This window comes from Haliotis cracherodii, unplaced genomic scaffold (assembly GCF_022045235.1).
Source record: "Haliotis cracherodii isolate W230 unplaced genomic scaffold, xgHalCrac1.p SCAF_1, whole genome shotgun sequence".
In the NCBI taxonomy this organism is placed as follows: Eukaryota; Metazoa; Mollusca; class Gastropoda; order Lepetellida; family Haliotidae; genus Haliotis; species Haliotis cracherodii.
Window position 1 is genome coordinate 44,702,821 of NW_027266264.1, and position 20,232 is coordinate 44,723,052.

The 20,232-nt window shown below is 42.2% G+C and overlaps 1 protein-coding gene across 1 annotated transcript in view; it reads left to right on the forward strand.

The window, feature by feature from the left end:
- LOC139478200 (probable ATP-dependent RNA helicase DDX49) overlaps positions 1 to 19,966 on the forward strand; it is a 127,476-nt gene extending 107,510 nt beyond the window's left edge. Inside the window, exons 10-12 of the mRNA XM_071260581.1 lie at positions 4,245 to 4,333; positions 6,223 to 6,297; positions 18,223 to 19,966. Of these exons, the coding sequence (XP_071116682.1) occupies positions 4,245 to 4,333; positions 6,223 to 6,297; positions 18,223 to 18,324 (266 nt within the window). The 3' untranslated portion in view covers positions 18,325 to 19,966. The remainder of the gene's footprint in view (positions 1 to 4,244; positions 4,334 to 6,222; positions 6,298 to 18,222) is intronic.
- Positions 19,967 to 20,232: the final 266 nt, after the last annotated feature.

A 20,232-nucleotide genomic window follows, 5' to 3' on the forward strand; every position in this document is an offset into this window, starting at 1 on the left:
ATCTACTTCGGCACCTACGTCACGGCACCTCCAGCGCACTTGGCTTTCATGGCTCCTTCTTTAGCATCTACGGTGCCCTCTGGGCCCCTCCAATCAGCACCCCCACACGTCTCCGCCTTCCTTCATTGATCAAGCCCGGATGCAGGTGTGGATGTAGTCGGTGTTTACTCGACGGCTCTAGCCGCAGTAGCGCTGGCGTGGCCTCCTGCGTCTGCTCCCCTTACAGCCCCTTTGGTGTTGATTCAGCTGAATTCGACAACTAACTCTCCGAAAGCCTTTAGCCCCTCCATCTACTACAGGTTCTCATTGGCCTCATTTGTCTTATGCTTCGTCCAGAGGGATCTTTTCGACCTGATTATGATCCTCCCTCTCCAGAGATTGACACCTACCTGGGTCCTTCCATAGTAGCTGATTGGCCGGCTGATCGTTTGTCGTCCGTCACTCCCTCCCCGGGTTTCGAGGATGACAAAAATCCTCAATCTGGTCTAGCCCGACTTCACTCTATATTGACTGACCTTGTTGCGCCGTTGTTCAAAGCCCCTCGTTTTCGTTGTGATGATTTTCCTGTCCACTCCTTCAACCTTGCTGATGGAGCACACACATTAAACAACGACCAGCATCGAATGACCAGGTTGTCCAAGTCTGCCACCCTTCATATGCTGGACTCTCGCCTTGCCTTTGGGGAGTCGTAACTTCGTCGTTCGTTGAAACCACTCTTTACTCTAGCCTCCTCGGGGGCACGGGTGGCCCAGTCGTCTAAGGCGCCGCGATTTGCTGTGCAGAGTTGCGTCCCTTGGGCACGCCAGAAACCTATGATTGTGGGTTCGAATCCCGCTTTGCCCCAATTGTTTCTAGGTTTGTCAGCACCATACCCGTGCTCGTGGGTTTCACCGAAGTTGTAAACGTCTTAGACCTGCATGTCTTCGGGCTTTCCTCCCACATTCAGCTGACACGCCGTGATATAACTGGAATAATGTTAAAAACTCAGTCAGTCAGTCTAGCCTCCTCCTCCAGGGCTATCGACCAATCCTAATAGGATCAAACATCTGCTACCAGACGCTTTGGGTACTTGGCTTTCACAGAATGGGATTCCAAATTCAAGCGATCCTTACTGCCTCTCAAACTTGGTCTGGGCCTTCCCTCTTTAATGGAGCTATCACTGCTACCCATGCTAGGGTCCCCGGCTATGCGAAACGGCCCTCAAGGTCACTCAACAGTCAGCGGCCTCCAAGGGCAATTACAGACATCGCCACTCCTCACTTAGGTCGCTTCCCAGCACTCCTCGTCTTTTCCTGGCCAAGGTGGCCTGTTCCTACCAGTTGCAACACGAGTGTCACCCCAGCAAGGGTGACAATTCGAAGTCCAAGCGTTGGCCTGCTGGACTTTGATGACTGGGACGTCCCACCCCCAGTCATTCCGTTCACTGAGACACCGTGTTTTGGAGAAATTGGACCATACTAGAGGACCCATTTATGACAAACGTCCTCCGTCAGGGGTACTGGTTCTCGTTGGTACTACATACTCCTCTGACATCCTCTCTGACGGCAGACACCCTGCTTCGCAAGGAGGCCATAGGTTCAGAGACCGTGATTTTATTCCCCCATGTTTCTGGTCCCCAAGAAGGGCTCCATCAAACTGCGCATGATCCACAACCTTTCCATTTTCAATCGGTGTTACCTTTAACGTCCTCCTTAGTACCCATTACCAGTGGGCAGTCCTACCATTTGGAATTTCTATGGCCCCATGGCTTTTCACACAGATCACCAAGCCTGTGGCTGCCTAACTGCACCTGAAAAACGTCAACGTCTTGTCCTACATTCACTACTGCAACAATCGGGACTTGGAGTTTCTACTTCACCACAGTTGGATTGGTATGTTCAATCAGACAAAGTCGGAGCTTACTCAGTCCTTTTGTCTGCAATTCATCGGCGGCATGTTTCTCACAAACAAGGACCTTCTTCAAGTTCCCAGGGATAGGTGGTTGAAAATCCTTGCCCACCTCCATTCTGATCTGCATCAGGCTTGAGCTCTCTGCCAATGGCAGATTCTCTTCTGTCTCCTCACATCAGCTCAAGACCTGACTGCCAGGGGTCACCTTCAACTCTGTCCTATTCAACAGTTTTCGCACCCTTCATTCGGCGTCAAGATCCGGAGATTGCCATAGTCCTACACCCATTCGGGTAGTGGATGGTGGAATGTCTTCGGCGGCGTGTCATTGACCGTGCTACAGCCAACCCTCAACCTGTTCATCGACACATCCTAACAGTGTTGGGGAGCTCACATGGAGACACTTGCAGGACTGTGGTCTGGAGATCAACTCCATTGCCACAGCAACAACCTCGAGCTAGAAGCACTTGTCCTGGTCGTCTCTCACTAGCAGAGCACTCTTTGTTATGCCCAGTTGACCATACCCATGGACAACATCACCACTCTCAGTCCCTGCTAAACCAGTTCTTCGACACATCCCAGGTTGCAAGAACTTTCTGACAGAAGCTCTGTCCAGGCCAGACAAGGTGGCTCCCACCGAGTGGCAGCTCCACCCAGAAGTCTTCACCATGATCAGCCAACGATCGACTCCCTAAACTTCCATCTGTTCGCCACATCTCAGAACTGCCAGCTGTCGACTTACCTTTCACCAGTGCCAGATCCAGCAGTGGTGGCAGTCGATTCCCTCAGGGTTCCCTGGGAAGGATTAAACGCATACGCTTTTCCACCTCCAGTTCTCCTTCAAAAGGTTCTTCAAAAGATCCAGGGCACATTCGGAAACTGACACTGATTTTGGTCATACTTTGGTGGCCGGTCAGATGTTGGTTTGTCGATCTCCAAAACCTCGAACCTCCAGCCTGGACCAACCTACTGTTCCACCTGCACAGTTGGTTACCACACCCAAACCCCGCAAAGTTTCATCTGCACACCTGGCACATCTGCAGAAAGCCCTAGTAGCAAACGGCTTTTCGGCTAGAGCGGTCAAGGCTATTACTTAAGCCTATCATCCATCTAAATGGGGACAGTTGGTGCTCTTTCCAGGCATTCTGCTCAGACAAACACCAAGATCCGAAGACTGCGTCACTGCAGTTCCCGGCTGAGATTCTTCTTTACTTGCAGTACACACATCGGTTGAAAGGTTTTACCATCTCCACATACTTGGTCGCCATCAAGGCCTTGAAGACCAGAAAGTTCAGACCGCCTGCGTGGGATCTGAATGTGGCCTTACGGGCTCTATGGAGGGTTGCCTTCAAACCACTCCACTCTTCTTCTTCTGGCCCTAACTACTGCCGCATGGGTCAGGGTGCTTCACACCATCGACTCATACTCATGGCGCCGTTTATCTTGGGCAGCCTGATAGATCATTTACCATGTCTCTCTCATTTCAGCAATAGAAACTAACATTTTTAGTGCACTAGTCCTTATAATGATAACACACAGCAAAAGCCTTAAAATGCTAGTCTTTATGATACCTTAACTATTTGGCAATTTGGCAAGGACTACAGGACTAGTGCCAGTTTCTAACACTTTCGTTTACTTTTGACAGGAATGGTCGTTTGCTGTGCAGGTTCATCAGACCTTGACAAGGGCTCGTATGGGATCACATCTGAAGGTGTGCCCACCTGCCGTGCCGTCTGATAAAGATGCATTGAGGAAGAAACTCCAAATACATGAAAATACACAAAAATAACTTTACAGTTTGGGAATCCTTGAACAATTTAGTAAAATCTAAATATTTTTTACATTTGTATACTTATCCTGCATTACGACGACCGAGTGCCCTCCCTTCGCTAGACTACCTCCCCATGAAGTTTCAGATGTTGTGTTTATAGCAGTATAGCAGACATCATAGTTTCCAGGTCACGTGCCGACTGTGCGAGGGTGCTGCCTTTACTGGCTGGAACAACTTTACTTTAGCAGCTGGATCTCTCAGAGTTCGTCTTTCTGTCAGAAAACAGCTGTAAATGCATTAAGGAGTTATGCAGGTTAAGTATAAAAATGTAAAACATATTTGGATTTTACTAAATTGTTCAAGGATTCCAAAACTGTAAAGTTATTTTTGTGTATTTTCATGTATTGGGAGTTTCCTGCAACTGCAGAGTGAGGGTGTAGGAGGCACATACATGTCATTCTGGCATACAGGGCGTTCAATACCCAAGGATGCTCTTGGAACAATTTAATATTAGAATTTCAACACAGCCAGTGGATGAATCATACGGATGCAGCATATACTAATAGCTGAGTTTCTTCATTCACAGATGCAAAACTTACAGAGTACAAGACAAATGAAAAGGCTGTGATGGACATTCTCAGTGAGGTGGCTGTAGCAAGGCGAGAAGCAGAAATAGTAAGTCACTTTCACTTGGAGCACTATCTGTAAATAAATGACAGAAATTAATTTTTAGGTCTCATGTCCCTTAAATGTCATATGAACTTTCGTTGTGTCAAGTCATGGTTTCATCAAGTTAATTATCAAAAAGACAAATTTGGCGCAACCATCATAAAATTGCGGATCCTAATGTCACTGCATTATATTTGCATTATGGTTTCCTTTCACAATCAAAGGAACCAATAAATGGTATCAATCCTCAGGACAATTAGGATGCTATCAGATTTTGTTTCCATTTGCTAGTGAACCCCATCAAATTGTGCAGGGGTGTTCAAAATGTATGCTCGACTTGCATGCCCTGTGGAAATATAGAGCCAGGCTAGTTGGGAAATATAATTTGGTTGCCCTGAGACAACTATGAAAATAACAGTACTAACTTTGAAACTTAGAAGATGCATCATGTGTCTGCCAACTGCAGATAAAGTACCTTAATTTTTCTATTCTACACATCTTATCTGCTTTCAGATGTTGTTTCAATGAATAAAGTTTTGTTGTTAAGTTTTCTTCTTGTCTGATTTATCAGGGCAAGTTGAAAATCAGGCTGGACAGTAGAATTTTTAAGTTTGGCAAGTAGAAAATATTGGGATTTGAACATCCCTGGATTAGGTGTTTGATCATCTCAGGGATATCGTATGGAGTACTAGTATATCACCTGCATTGCCCTGGGCATTTCTTTGGATCATTCATTATAGCCTCAAACAAATGGGAGTATCAATAACTAATAATAATTATTAATATTAATAATAATGATAGTATAAAGCTGACATGTATGTGTAAGGCCTTCTTCACCATACTAGCATAGTGTTTTGCAAACAATTGTCAGAGGGTGTTGGGGACATTGAGCCTTGGTATCAGGGAGATGTTTGTATCTATCAGGGACATTGAGCCTTGGTGTCAGGGAGATGTTTGTATCTATCAGGGACATTGAGCTTTGGTATCAGGGAGATGTTTGTATCTATCAGGGACATTGAGCCTTGGTGTCAGGGAGATGTTTGTATCTATCAGGGACATTGGGCCTTGGTATCAGGGATATGTTTGTATTTATCAGGGACATTGGGCCTTGGTGTCAGGGATATGTTTGTATCTATCAGGGACATTGGGCCTTGGTGTGAGGGAGATGTGTGTATCTATCAGGGACATTGGGCCTTGGTATCAGGGATATGTTTGTATCTATCAGGGACATTGGGCCTTGGTGTCAGGGAGATGTTTGTATCTATCAGGGACATTGAGCCTTGGTATCAGGGAGATGTTTGTATCTATCAGGGACATTGGGCCTTGGTGTGAGGGAGATGTGTGTATCTATCAGGGACATTGGGCCTTGGTATCAGGGATATGTTTGTATCTATCAGGGGCCATTAAATTAAAATTTAACAATAGTCATCACAATCTATCAATTTACAATGGCTAAGTACCACAAACGTCAGTGTTCCTTATCCATACACATTGAACATGTTTTCTGGGCCTCAACAAACACATATAAAATTGAGCAAATATTTATTTAAATTTCCCTATGTGAAAATGTGTGTAGAGCTAACAATCAGATAATTTGTTCTTTTGAATTTGTGGGGCCTGTGAGATTGGTAATTTCTGATGACTCTTGTTCATACAATGGTGTGCATGTACTGGTTATGTTGTTTGAATGCTTTATATAGTATGACCTACCTGATATACAATGACCTACTATCAATGAGTAGCAGTTGCAATTTCATTTTTGAAAGTATGTGGTGCTTGGATATTTCTTGTTATTGGGGTTGGGATCCTTATGATAACTTAGGTCTTTCAATGGCTTTCAGCAAATTTCGTTTCCCTTACTATTTTATTACATTGAATCACTGAATTATTGACAGAAACTAGATGAACAGGACTTTGGGGAAAAGAAAGCTGTAATCAAGAGGAAATGTCTTCTCCTTGAAGAAACAAAGGTAAGCCACTCACACAGATCTAGACAGTTTAACAATCTGTGTGACCAAGACAACTTGATGACTTCTATCTTGGAAGGATTTTCCATTTCTTTGGATTTTGATGACTTCTTAAGTTGTCCGAGTCATTAGAGATCACATTATTGTCCCACATGGTCATACTGAAAATGGGAATCAAACGATTTGAACAAATTCAAGTGTCATCATTTGTCAGAACAAGTATGTGAAGTTTCAGCTTCATTGGTTCTGAGGTTTCTGCAGACATGATGTGAATATACAGTGAGAGGAATGCATTTTGTGTGAATTGAGGACCATGGTCAAGGTGCAAAGGTCAAATCAGAATGGGTACATGTATATGTGTTACTGTTACCAGGAAATTATTTCCCAACCAACTGCAACATAAACGTTAATTTATATTTTTGTTTGTGCAGCAGCTATATTCTTATCAGCACTCCCATTCCAGTTAATATCAATATATCTGAGATCTGTATTACATCGGCAGTACAGCTGTTTTATTCACTTGTCAATACTAACTGCCTTTTATCTAATCTCGCAGGTTCCTGATGTTTTTGTGCTATTTATAACTTTCAAGTAATCATCTCTGGAGCATGCTATTGGTTTGCCAATGCTATTTTTAATCTGTCGAAAGTATGCATGCACTGTCTGCATGTATATTAAAGCCAAGTCACATGACCACTTCCTTCCTCTGTTAATCTTACAACTGGATTTAACTCCCACCCTCCCTTCCCTTGTATTAGGGCTGAGTGGGTTGCTAAGGGGGGAATTTATAGTCCTTTCCATATCAGTATAACGTGGAAGGGACTAAAGATCCCCCAAAGTAGTGGTAGTACGCCACAGCTGGGATGGTCCCGGTCCACAACCCCAGGACTTACACATCCCAGGGATAATCCTGAGTTCATGATCTAGAACAAACAACATATCCCACGAGACCGTCAAGGTCCACGACCCAGGGCAACACGTCTCGATGCTTTGGGTCCTACTACTGCTTCCTCGTTCATGACCTCCGCACGGTTCATGACTGCTGCATTATTATGCAATAGAGTCAGCCCCACATCACCAATCTATACACAAAGAAGTAGAAAATTATGCACACCCTAATATAATTTGTTATTGTTTGGTCCCAATATTTGTAACAGTCATGAAAGATATAATTACGCAAGAATTACGTTTTCTCGAGATGATGTAATCTGTCATGCATGGTGAAATCTCACTTGCCATGCATGGTATGCCCGTGCAGCATGCTACCCTCAAGTATCTCTAAAAGCAGTATATCCAAACGTTAAAATTGCTTTCTTAAGCTCGGTTTAAACAGTATTCCATGACATTGCGTGACCATGACACGAAGGCGATTATCAAACACCACAAGATGGCAAATAATCGGCATGCATAACGCAGGAATGTCTTGTAATGCCATTGGTTGGAATTTGGGGTATCATCACACTGTCGTAAGCCGTTTAGTCGAGAAACATGCTCAGACCGGTGATAAATAGGACCGTCCCAGATCCGGAAGACCTCCTGTGACCACACATCATGAAGACAGGGACCATCCTCGTCTCATACGCCGAGAACCCTTTTTAACAAGTACTTGTCTGAAACAGCTGGGTTGCCCAATCATCGTTTCAGCACCATTACAGTCAGTAACCAGCTGAAAGCAGCAGGACTGAGGGCTAGACGAGAGATCCCTTGTTGAGAGACCACCACAAAGCTGCTTGTTTAGCATAGTGTATTGCGTGACAGAACTGGAATCTGAGAACATGAAGACAGATGCATTGGTCAGACGAAAGTCGCTTTCTGCTCCACGTCACTAATGGAAGAACGAGAGTTTGGAAGCACCAGAACACCGCCTACACCCCCAGGAACATTAAACCAATTGTTGCATACAGCAGGGGCTCGGTAATGGTTTGGGGGGTATCTCTCATGATTGCAGGTTGTATTTAAGAGGCAACTTAACAGGGGCTCAGTATATCGGGGACGTTTTGGGGCCAGTCGTCGTTCCTCATTTTGATGACCCCCCTCTTGCTACACGACCTCAGTACATGGATGACAATGCCAGGCCTCATCGTTCGCATGCAGTCATGGATTACATGAGGGCCAATGCAATAACGACTCTACCTTAGCCAGCAATGAGCCCAAATTTGAAACCCCTTGTACATGTTTGGGATATTCTGGGGCAGCACATACAGGCACAAGATCCTCCTGTATAAGATTTACGCCAGTTGGAAGCAACATTGCATTAGGAGTGGTTTCTGTTGACCCATCAACAGATCCAACGTCTGACTAGAGGTATGATGAGACGTAGGGATGAATGCATCATCTGGGCACGTGGCGGTTAACCGCTTCCGATCTGTTTCACATGTCATGTCAAGTAGAGACTTTAAGGAACATTTTCACATGAAACATCAAACGTAACTCGTTTACTTAATCCTGCAGCTCCATACTTTTTTTAGGTATTGTCTAAGGTCAAAAACAGTACCTGTGTTACCATGATGTTCCCGTCAGTAAATTTCAATCACAACTCACCAATATCTTCTTTATTTGTTGTCAAATGTTTGTTCTATCCGATGACACTGGTATCACCCAGCTCCTGTGGTCAGTCATCCCATGCCATGATTTTTGCCATTTGTCATTGTTCAGAAATAATGGTGTGCTTAACTTTTTTCTTTGTGTATATATCCTGTTAATAAATATTTATATGTATTACCGTGTTATGTTGTTGCGGCACAAAGTACAACTTCAGCATAACTAAAACACTGTGATTTGACATTAGGAAATAAATTAGTTCAACATATTTTGATACTATTTCTATAACCTGTCACTCCTACAATGGAAAATATTGTGTTGATTGCCACGAAACAACATGGTTGAGTTCAAGCAGTGCACACAGGCAATAGGTTGTGATGAAATATATATCTGTGGAAGGTTATTTGAGTAATTCCATTTGAAAAATTATGTATTTGGTCACCATTTTGTGAAGTAGACAAGAGTAAAAGTAATTAATCTTGAACTTGAGTAGCATGTTTTATGTTTGTTGGTACCTGTGACCACTTTTCACCACGTTCTAAGATACCTGGCCTATTTGTCTGTGTGTAAGTACGCATTCCAAGAGAGTATTGTTTTCTAAGCGACCTTGTTCTCATGGGACAATGGAGACAATGCTACATCTCATTGATACATTTGAAACCTCGTGCTCATGTGCTTGGTTCCAAATTGAAATAAGAGGTATCCAATCTGTGTGTCTCATTATTATGATATTCAATTTTGTTGATTTTGTTATATTTTAATGTTAGTTATTGGTATTTAAGCCGAAATATCAATGCTGACAGCAACTTTGTTTTTGAAACTGTTCCACCCCTTCCCGAACCTCTGCTCATGCTCAGCCAATTTACCAATATTTTCCTCTGTTTGCGACTGTCAATAGCAACAATATTTGCCGTAGCACATTATCTGGTAGTTTTCACACTGTAAAAAGTTGATATCTTCAGTTTATGTAGTTTACTAGAAGACTAAGTAGAGATTTTCATCTGTGTTATAGCTGGAGAGGATTAGTTTACCTAAGAATGTAGTTGCGAGGTGGTAAACATTGTGGGAAGCAAGATGGCATGTCCTCATTCAGCTTGGGGGCACTTGAAGATCGTTGGAGATTCTCCCTCATGCTGGAAGTGCTGATCTTCTAAGATTTGCAGATGACTCTAGATGCCCCTAGTATGCTTATCTCCCACAACTTGATTTCTTTAGGATTTTGGAATCATTGAAGAATTTGAAAGTGGGAAAGCAGCCAGGAAGAAAGTGGCTGCACTGACTATGCTTAATTCAGTGAGAAGTACCATTCTAGGCCACAGGAAGACAACCCCAGGCCTTCCCCAGTGTCTGATGTTCAGTCCTAGACAGATGCCACGCCTCTACTGTCTATGAGTCTCTTTACAAACATTTTGAAACAACAGCAAAAGATCATGCAGGCCATGCTGCAAGACAAAATAAGACGAAAATAATGTTTTTTGACTAAGATCGATATCCCAAAAGCCTGAAAGCAAACATCTTCTCTACAATATGCCATTTACGATGACAGAATTTAAAGTCCATGAATGTCGATGAGGCACGGTGACAAGCAACCAACCAGTTTCTGACAAGCAGCTAGAACAGATTCGTAAAGAAATCAGTAAAGATGATCAACATGTGATCCTAACAGAGATAATCAAGAATGGATGGCCTCAGACTTTGCATAATGGTCTTTCCTTGAGTAGCATCAAGGAATTTTGGAGTTTCCCAGATGAACTGACTGTGGATAGCGGAATCATCTATAATGGTGACAAAACTGTCATTCGAGTGTCCATGAGAAAGGAGATGTTAGAAAGGATACATACAGGCCATTTGGGAATTGTGAAGTGTAAGGATAGAGTCTGTGATGTCATATTCTGGCCACGAATGACAGTTGACAATGAAATAATTGTGGCACTTGTCAACAGAACAGAATGAAACAGTGCAAGGAACCAATGATGCCTAGTGATATTCCTGCTCTCTACCATGGCAGTTTGTGGCAACTGATTCGTTCCAACTGAATGGACTTCATTATATTGTTGTAGTTGATTACTACAGTTGATACATTGAGATTGCTCTACTGTCAAGCACAAAGTCAACAATTGTCATACCTCACGTGAAATAGATATTTGCTTAACATTGTGTACCCTACAGAATTGTGTCTGATCATGGGCCGCAGTATATGCCTCAGTGGAATTCAGACAATTTCTTCAAAAGTGGAAGGTTGAACATATAACCACCTCACCCTTAAAGGGGCACTGATCTAACGCAATTCCCCGGGACTGGTTGTTGCCTTTGTTATTGTTTTTTCCCCAGTGAGTACCCGGATGTAGAGCAGAAATCTAGACTAGCTCGCGACCTCTGTTGCACCATTCATAAGCGCATTAGTCACTTTTATGGATACCGGTAGTAATAAGGGCGTATGGTCACATTGATCAACAAAATGAAATACAGTTTTTGAGATAATAAGGAAATGTAGGTATCTTTGTGGGTAGCATCGGTAATGGTGACGAAGTTTTGATAAGTCGCTTGGTAATTGTGCAATTTTCGTTGACACTATTTTGACTTGCAACACAAAGTAAATATTTCACCTGAGCATTGCTTTTTTTATAGTGTGTATATTTTTTTACTGTCAAAATGTGTAACATATTTATTAAACGTCTAAATATTCAGTTATTTTACAAAGTGACTGATAAACATTTCCATCTCTATTATTATGATAATGAATTCCAAACGTTTTGATGTTTAATGTCATCACCAAGAGACTGAAAAAGGTACGTTGAAAAGTACATTTCTACGTCGTTTGGCTTCTAATCCTATATAATAATCTGTTGTGATGTTTGTAGGCCCTTTTGATCGTCTTAATCAATCTGGACAGATTATTTCGTCAAAATGACTGAAATATTTACACATTTTATAAACTGCCTGTGAGAATCACATTTTACAAATTGACGGTAATATATACACGCTTACAAAAGAAAAGACCTGTGAAAACAACGTCTATCGCGCATTGAAGAATTTCCCAACAAAGACGTAGAGAAAAAAGAACGAATCAGTTCAAATGAAGGAAAACAAAATGCAAATACCATAATTACAACCTACCAAATTTATCAGTATAAATTTTAGGCAGCTTCCTTGTTCGAGGAATGTATCCGTGAATATCCACACAAAGGAATAACCCGTGTTCATTTCTCAACTGATCACTTGAAAAAAATAGATTGTTTCAGGTGTTTCACATAGGTGTCAAATCTCAAGGGTCGGCTGAGAAAGGCCACGTGACAACTATTTTCATAACGTCCACGGTTCCTAAAAAAATCCATTGAGTGATAGATAACAATGAGCAATCAATCAACGTATTATCAGTTAACCCTTTGAACAAAGTATGTTGTTTTTACATCGGCACTTCACGCCATGATATGAGTGTATTCCCTAGACATGTAAACACTCACTTTTGACATATCCACTGTGCAAGATAACAGTGATTAATCAATCAACATATTTTCTGTTAATCCTTTGATGACTAGGAACGATCCGTTGATTTACAAAAACAAGTAAATCAATTGATCATTCATCTCTTGCTGGGCTGCCACGTGCATATTACATAACACACATTTCACCTCACTTCAAACCTGGATTTAGATTGAATAATTACCCCAGACCCAATAAATGCCAAATGGGAACCTTTCTCAGGTAATCTAAGTGGTGCTATCACTAATTGTACCTGTAATAAATTCATTAACTGAGCATCAAGTGAATGACGATAAATACACAAGTGTAGGGTTATGACAACAAGGGAATAGTAATCGTATTATCGACGCAATCCGAAATCCGAAAAAGCTTTCACTGCATGGATACTTTTTTTAGTATTAAACTATAACCATCGGGGGTATTAATTTGCAAATGACGACATCCGATGTGCTCCGCCGTTCTTTTTGTCTGTTTGTTTAGGCTGAAGAAATTAATTAACATGCACCCTTTGTCAAAATCTTTCTAGATCACAGTTAACCAATCAGTGTTTATGCAAAAATGCGTAAAACAAATATTGCCTCCAGCCGCCAAGTTTATTTAGCTGTCCTTGCAGACGGTAGCCAAGTCTCTGGTCACGCTCAGTTGCTTTGCGTATCATCCGGGTACTCACGGGGGAAAAAACAATAACAAAGGCAACAACCAGTCCGGGGAATTGCGTTAGATCAGTGCCCCTTTAAATCCACAGGCAAATGGTCTTGTTGACAAGTCTGTATAGATGGTGACGTGACCATTGCTCAAGGCTAAGCAGAGTGGTGATGATCCCTATTGATCCCTACTTGCTTACCGCAACACTCCATTAAGTAAGACTGGATCTTCTCCTACACAGCTACTTATGGGTAGACATTTCAGGACTGACTAACCCTGCAATACAGATTTACTGAAACCAGAAGTCATCAGTTGTGATAGTGTGCACAACACAAAAGAAGATTATAAAATGAGTCAAAAACATTACAATGACAGATCATTGCATCCAATCGGGCAGTATTTAAGCCATCAAGAAATGAGTAACTCAGACTGTAACAGTTAATTTGTGATAAGTATATTATCATCAGACTGACATTTAATTTAATTTCAAGTTTTGGCAGTGTCTTATGGCCAGAAGATTTGGGCCATACCAGAATGGACATGGATGTTTTCCTCTTTCAGTTAGTGATTGGAACTTATAAAAAAGAGGGGATGTAATATATTCATTCAAGGTCTTACACTCAGCATCCAACACTGTCAAGCCATCTTGATACGATATAATGCAAAGCCATTATGCTGAGCACATGTGCAGCAGAACTGTGAAGATCCGGGCTGGGATAGGTCTTCATCAGGCCATGCTTGTCGTCAAGAGGCGACTAACGGGATCGGGTGGTCCGGCATGCTGACTTGGTTGATGCATATCATCATATCCCAATTGCGTGGATATCATGATATCAGTTTCTGGATTGTCTGGTCCAGACTGGATTATTTACATATAGCTGGAATAATGCTGAGTGTGGTGTTAAACAACAAACAAACCAAAACACATGTGCAGCAACAGCTAGTTCAAGTAGAAACAGAACTCCCACTGAAACTAAGAAGAGAGCAGGCAATATTACCTTTCTGGGCAGGAACATCAAACCCATTCGTGAAAACATGGCAAGACAAAGACATCAGAAAGTCACTAAGAAGAAAGAAAACCCAACCCTACCATGATCAGTAGCAATCATGAAATTTCAAACTACCTGGGACAGCCCAAATATACACTGATGGATCCAAGAATCCCATCAACAGCACTAATGGTTACAGGATCCATGTCCATAGCTCCAAACCCAAGCACAACAGATTCACCTCCATGATTGTCAATTCAATTGAAGACAATTCATCATCCACTAAACTCATACCAGAAGCAAATGCAGTTATCCTGTCAGACCAAGTGGAGATACAGCCTATTCCCTTAAACAAACTAGAGATAAAAAGCAAAGCCTCAATAGCCCAAAGATGGCAAGCCCAATGGGATGCAAGTATGATGGGGTGATTGCTATGCAAAATTCAACCCACAGTCCACTAAAAGTCATACTCTTATTAAAGATAAGTTGAAGTAGCCATCTCAGACCTCAGACCTCAGGTCACAAAAAGTACCGGTATTTGACAAGGTATGCCTTTCTTGCAATCACCTGAAATCCATTGCTCACTTGCAGTTAGATCTGCTGTCTGTCGATCTTCTAAAGCAAAGATATGCAATAACAAAGACCAAACTAGCTCTATTTCTGACAGATGGTCAGAACATATGAATAGAGGTGCAAAAGAAGTAGAGGTTATCACGCAAGTGTGTTTGGTGAATGTAAATATCCTGTGGTAGGAATAAACATTGCATTTAGCAAGCCTTTATGAGCTAAATACACAGTGTGTATTCCTAATACAGGATATTTACCATCCCCAAACACAAGCGTGATAACCTCTTTATCATATAATGTCATTCTTTAATTCTGTGCTAGAAAATCTCTTCCCATCTCTCAAAAACATTACCTACACATTGCAAGTTTTCCTGGAATGTGTGCATTAATATGTATTACGTATGAAGGTAAAATTAAGTGAAGTGTCGGTCAGACAGTGACAGCAGTCAATATAGTTCCAACTGAGACATGTTACTCATACAGTGGTGTAACTACATTTATATACCTATCATGGTGTTGTACCCATCTCCCAGACGACCTTTCTTTTGTAAGATCTCAACAGGTTTTACAATTGCTCCTCAGGTTTTACAATTGCTCCCCAGGTTTTACAATTGCAATTGTAAAACCTGGGGAGCAATTAGAATTTTCATCAATTAACTTACTTTGAGTAAGGAAAATATCGTCATCGTCAGACATCCTCTCTTGTGAACAGTCAACGACACAATGCCATGTGGTACGACGCACGCGGTTCTTTCTGCACGTACAGCCCTCTTCTGCACGTGCAGTCCGCGATAACAACTGTTATAAAGTGTGTCTCGTTATACCGCGCTTATTTGCAACCCATAATAAATATAAGCTCCAAAAATGACATAGATTAATGGATAGCGGTTTATAAGTTGGACAAACCATTCCACCTCAGGAATGGTATGATTGTATAACCGCATCCTCGGCTTTTCTGTGCCTACCCGGTTATACAATCATACCATTCCTTCGGTGTCATGGTTTCTCCATTACATAGGTACTACAAATTGCCTACACAAATTGTTTCAACTTGCCTTTTGCGGCAATCCATAGGTCTGTCTGCTTGAGTAACTGCCCTTTATCAAAGGAAGCTACTCTATCCCTAGCCTATGAGATGTCTTGTTTATTTAGAGTCTGTCTGTCTGTCTGTCTGTCTGTCCTGTCCTACCATTACAAAGTGATTTGATGTTCATGCAGTGACAAAACCAAATAAGGTAACAATTCAGAAATATTTCTGCCAAATCAAACTGTTTTTGTTTGGGTCAAATTTTCCAAGCGGCAGAAGTTTACAAGCACAGATATTGAAACTGATCCTACTAGACTAGAGTCCTCCCTAAATTTTCGCAAGTTGCCAAAACTTGTAAAATGGCTCAGCTACATCACAGTTAGATACTGATTTTCAGTATATTTGACTATTCTTTTGATAATCATAGCAATTATCCCAGTAGTTTGTCCAGATTTCCGATGGTTAATTCTGACTCGATTGCCAAAAGACAAGGACAACGTCATGTTTGTTTCTAAACACTGAAAGTAGTCCCTACTTGACCTTTGTTATTTGCATCTCTATACGCCTATGACCCCAATGGATACTGTTTTTATCCGTTGTCATTTTCTTGCCGAGAAACCTACCCATTATATGATAAATCCTTTTACTTGTAATTTCAAAATATAAAAAATTACATACATGCGCTCCAGAGAGAGGCAGGTCAGTCAAAAGGCAGAAGGCGACCACTTGTACACGTAAAGTGATGACTAAAGTGCCTACAGACTTGATCTCTCAATCCAAGGAACATGCTCCGTCCTTAGGAAGTCTTTGTATGCTCCATTGTTCATTGTATTTGTTACCTTTTTATATATACTGAAAAAGAAACGTCACCATGTAAAGATGTATGAGAAACCTTATTTGTCCAAACACTGTAAACATACTTTGAGACATATTAAATGGATGAAACTTGGCGAAATTGATCATCAAGGTTGAAATTAAAGTGTCAAATGTTCTTAAAGTGAAACACAACACTAGTCTCTGATAAAATGGCATCAGAAGTCAGGATCTTGTGTTTCCGCCATGTGCATTGATGACTGCTGTGCATCGTTGATACATGGAATGGATGAGGCGGTTGATGAAGGCCATAGGCACTTGAGCCCACCCTCTGAGGAAAGCCTGCAAAGTTCAGCTGCAGTTGTCGGCCTTGATCGGACGTCATTCAGCCGTCTTTGAATCTCATCTCACAGATACTCAATGGGATTTAAATTGGGACTGAGGGCAGGCCACTGTATGGTTCTGATGCCATTCTGCTGGAGGAAGTCTCTTGTTGCTCTCGCAGTGTGGGCACAGGCGTTATCATGCTGAAACTTGTGGTTGCAGTGACGTGCCAAATGAGGTATGGTGTGTGGTCTCAAGACTTGATCAATGTACTGAGCTGCTGTGACACCATTGGCTCTCCCTGGACCAATGTTCTGGAAGACCACAGGGCCGACCCTCTGTGCAAGACCAATTCAAACCCACACCATGATGCTCGGACCAGCCCACGAGTCTCTCTCAACAACACAAGCATCCAAATAACATTCCCATTGGCGTCTCCAGACTCTCTCCCTGCCATATCTGCTGTTGAGATACAGTAATGGATCTCGTCTGAGAAGGGGACTCTTCTCCACTGCTGGTGGCGCCAATGCTGATGCTGTGTTGCCACTGAAGACGGTCCTGGCGATGATGTGGTGTCAGAATGGGTCCTCTGTGTGGCCTGTGACAGTGGAGGTGTCTGTTCGTCAATCGTTGATGCACAGTGTCCGCACTAATGTGTCGCTGGTGTGTCCCCATTGTCTGTCGAGCAGTTTCCGCAGCAGTAACTAAGTGATCTTGAAGATGCTGTCGCACAATCTGACGATCCTGGCGTCGAGTGGTCACCATTGGTCTTCCACTACGCGGTCGGTCATCTGTAGTGTTGGTGGTCTGGTACCGTTGCTGGAGCCTGTATATGATCCTTACATGGACTTGAAATGCATTGGCTACTTGCCGGGCGGTTTGACTAGCTGGCAATTGTCTAAGGGCTTGGTGTCGCTGATTTCTTGTCAATCTTGGCAGTGTGGTTGCAATTCAATAACAAATGAATGCTATCTGATCTGAGTGGATTTTTATAGGGCAAGAAATGGGGGAACGCATGTGCATTTCAATTTGCACGGAACTCGCGTGGTTACCATGGCTGTTGCCGTGATGCGTTTTGGCAATCGATTTTATTGCTTTGTTTTTTTATCATCAAATTTCATTTTTCCAGACAAGGTAATGTTAAATTTTAGGAACTTTGACAAAAATTACCCAGATATTTAAATGACAACTTTTCATGCAATGTTACTTGGGGTATTGTTTCTTTTGCTGTTCAGTTATATGATGTTCATGTCAATGAAAATGTGAATATTGTACTAGTCATCTGTTGTCCTACCTTACTACCCTTTAGTCTTAACATGCTACAACAGAGGATCTACAACACCAGCACAAATCTATAAGAAGGTGTATGAATGTATAAAAACCAACTGAACAACTTGAAGATCACGATTTTTGGTTACAAGTACTACAAATTAAAAAAATAGCTTGAAAAGCATTGAAACTTTATCTGAACACATATTTTAGTAGTTTTTGGTGAACCTCAGCTATCACATGCTCATTTGTGTGTTGTTTGCTATTCAGGATCGAGAGGTTTCCCAGAAATTCAGGAAATTGGAACACAAGAACAAGAATTCAAGACAAAAGTCATTCATCAAGACATCAAAGGAGAAATCAGTAAAATAAAAACGCTTCTCATGAAACTGCTCCATTTAAAACATGAAAGTGTGATAATGGCTACTTCAAGTAGTTCTGCAAATCCCAACAGACTCTTCATTATAGATCAAATTTTGCAATCGTATCAACCTTTTTGTGAAGTAGATCGATTTAAAGGTTTCATATTTGAAACAGTTTCATAGAATTAAGATGGATTCGGACACAATGACTGTTGAGTTACAACATTTTGCACACCAGGGCAAGTGAACTCATTGCAAAAGTATAAAAACATTGTGGCAAAAGCATTTGGGGCCTGCTTCAGTTGGTTATGCAAGAAGACTGATGTTAATATTATACGTTGCTTGTAAAATTGGTAACAGAAACCTGGGGACAATATATTTATGATGAAACAATTTTGATTAGGGGCAGAAGAAAGAAACAAGCTGTTAATCTGGGATAGTGGGTAACAGGAGCTGAATGAAGCAGCTGTTGGACCGGGGATAGTGGGTAACAGGAGCTGAATGAAGCAGGTGTTGGACCGGGGATAGTGGGTAACAGGAGCTGAATGAAGCAACTGTTAGACCTGGGATAGTGGGTAACAGGAGCAGAATGAAGCAGCTGTTGGACCCGGGACAGGAGCTGAATGAAGCAGCTGTTGGACCGGGGATAGTGGGTAACAGTAGATGAATGAAGCAGGTGTTGGACCCGGGACAGGAGCTGAATGAAGTAGCTGTTGGACCCGGGACAGGAGCTGAATGAAGCAGCTGTTAGACCTGGGATAGTGGGTAACAGGAGCAGAATGAAGCAGCTGTTACACCTTGGATAGTGGGTAACAGGAGCTGAATGAAGCAGGTGTTGGACCGGGGATAGTGGGTAACAGGAGCTGAATGAAGCAGGTGTTGGACCGGGGATAGTGGGTAACAGGAGCTGAATGAAGTAGCTGTTGGACCGGGGATAGTGGGTAACAGGAGCTGAATGAAGCAGCTGTTGGACCGGGGATAGTGGGTAACAGGAGCTGAATGAAGTAGCTGTTGGACCGGGGATAGTGGGTAACAGGAGCTGAATGAAGCAGGTGTTGGACCCAGGATAGTTGGTAACAGGTTGTCGACCTGAGTAGTGTACACTAGGTATGAAGATCACTCAAGGAAGCAGGACCTTGGACATCTGTACATGAAAGAGGATACATTGTGACACCTTCAAGGAAGTAAGGAGGACGTCAGTTTAACATTGGAGGAGGGACCTATGCAATGGTGAAGTGTGGAAAAGGTGCACTTGGTCACGCGACTTAACCTAGAGGGGATTTCTGGTTTGGCATCCATTGCACTGCACTTTCATCCATGAAGTATTATGGGAAAATGAAAGTGATTAGCTTGGGTATTATTATTAATATCCCAAACATGACACAAAATGAGTTGAATATGAAAAATGCATACACAAATTTGACGTGTTGTGTTTTTGTTGCAACATCAATGCATGCCAAACAGTGGTGTCTGAGGTTATGCTGGAGTCAATAACTACACATTCAAGGAAGCACCACTTTACTTGATGTGGGTACCTGTTGTCGCTCACACAATAATGTTAATATGTCGACAAAATTCAAACATGCCCAAATATATTTTATGAGATAAAGTCTCATTTGACATTTTTCCCCATTAATAAATGCCAGGTTGGTCAACTGCTTAACGTTTTCATACATTCACAGTGTGGACTTTTATGCTCACCTGATTGAAAGCCATGTGAGCTTACGTCATGGCTTGCTTTTCCAGCAGTGCTGATGGCGGTAAACATCTTAAACAGAGACCACTGGACCAGTATTTATGAACATTCAAGTCTTACAGAACCTGACATTAACTTGCCCCCCTGCATGGATGCCGGACTAGAATTGGTCCCCAGCAATCCATGTTGGTTGTAAGAGGCAGCCCAATGGTTTGCATGGTC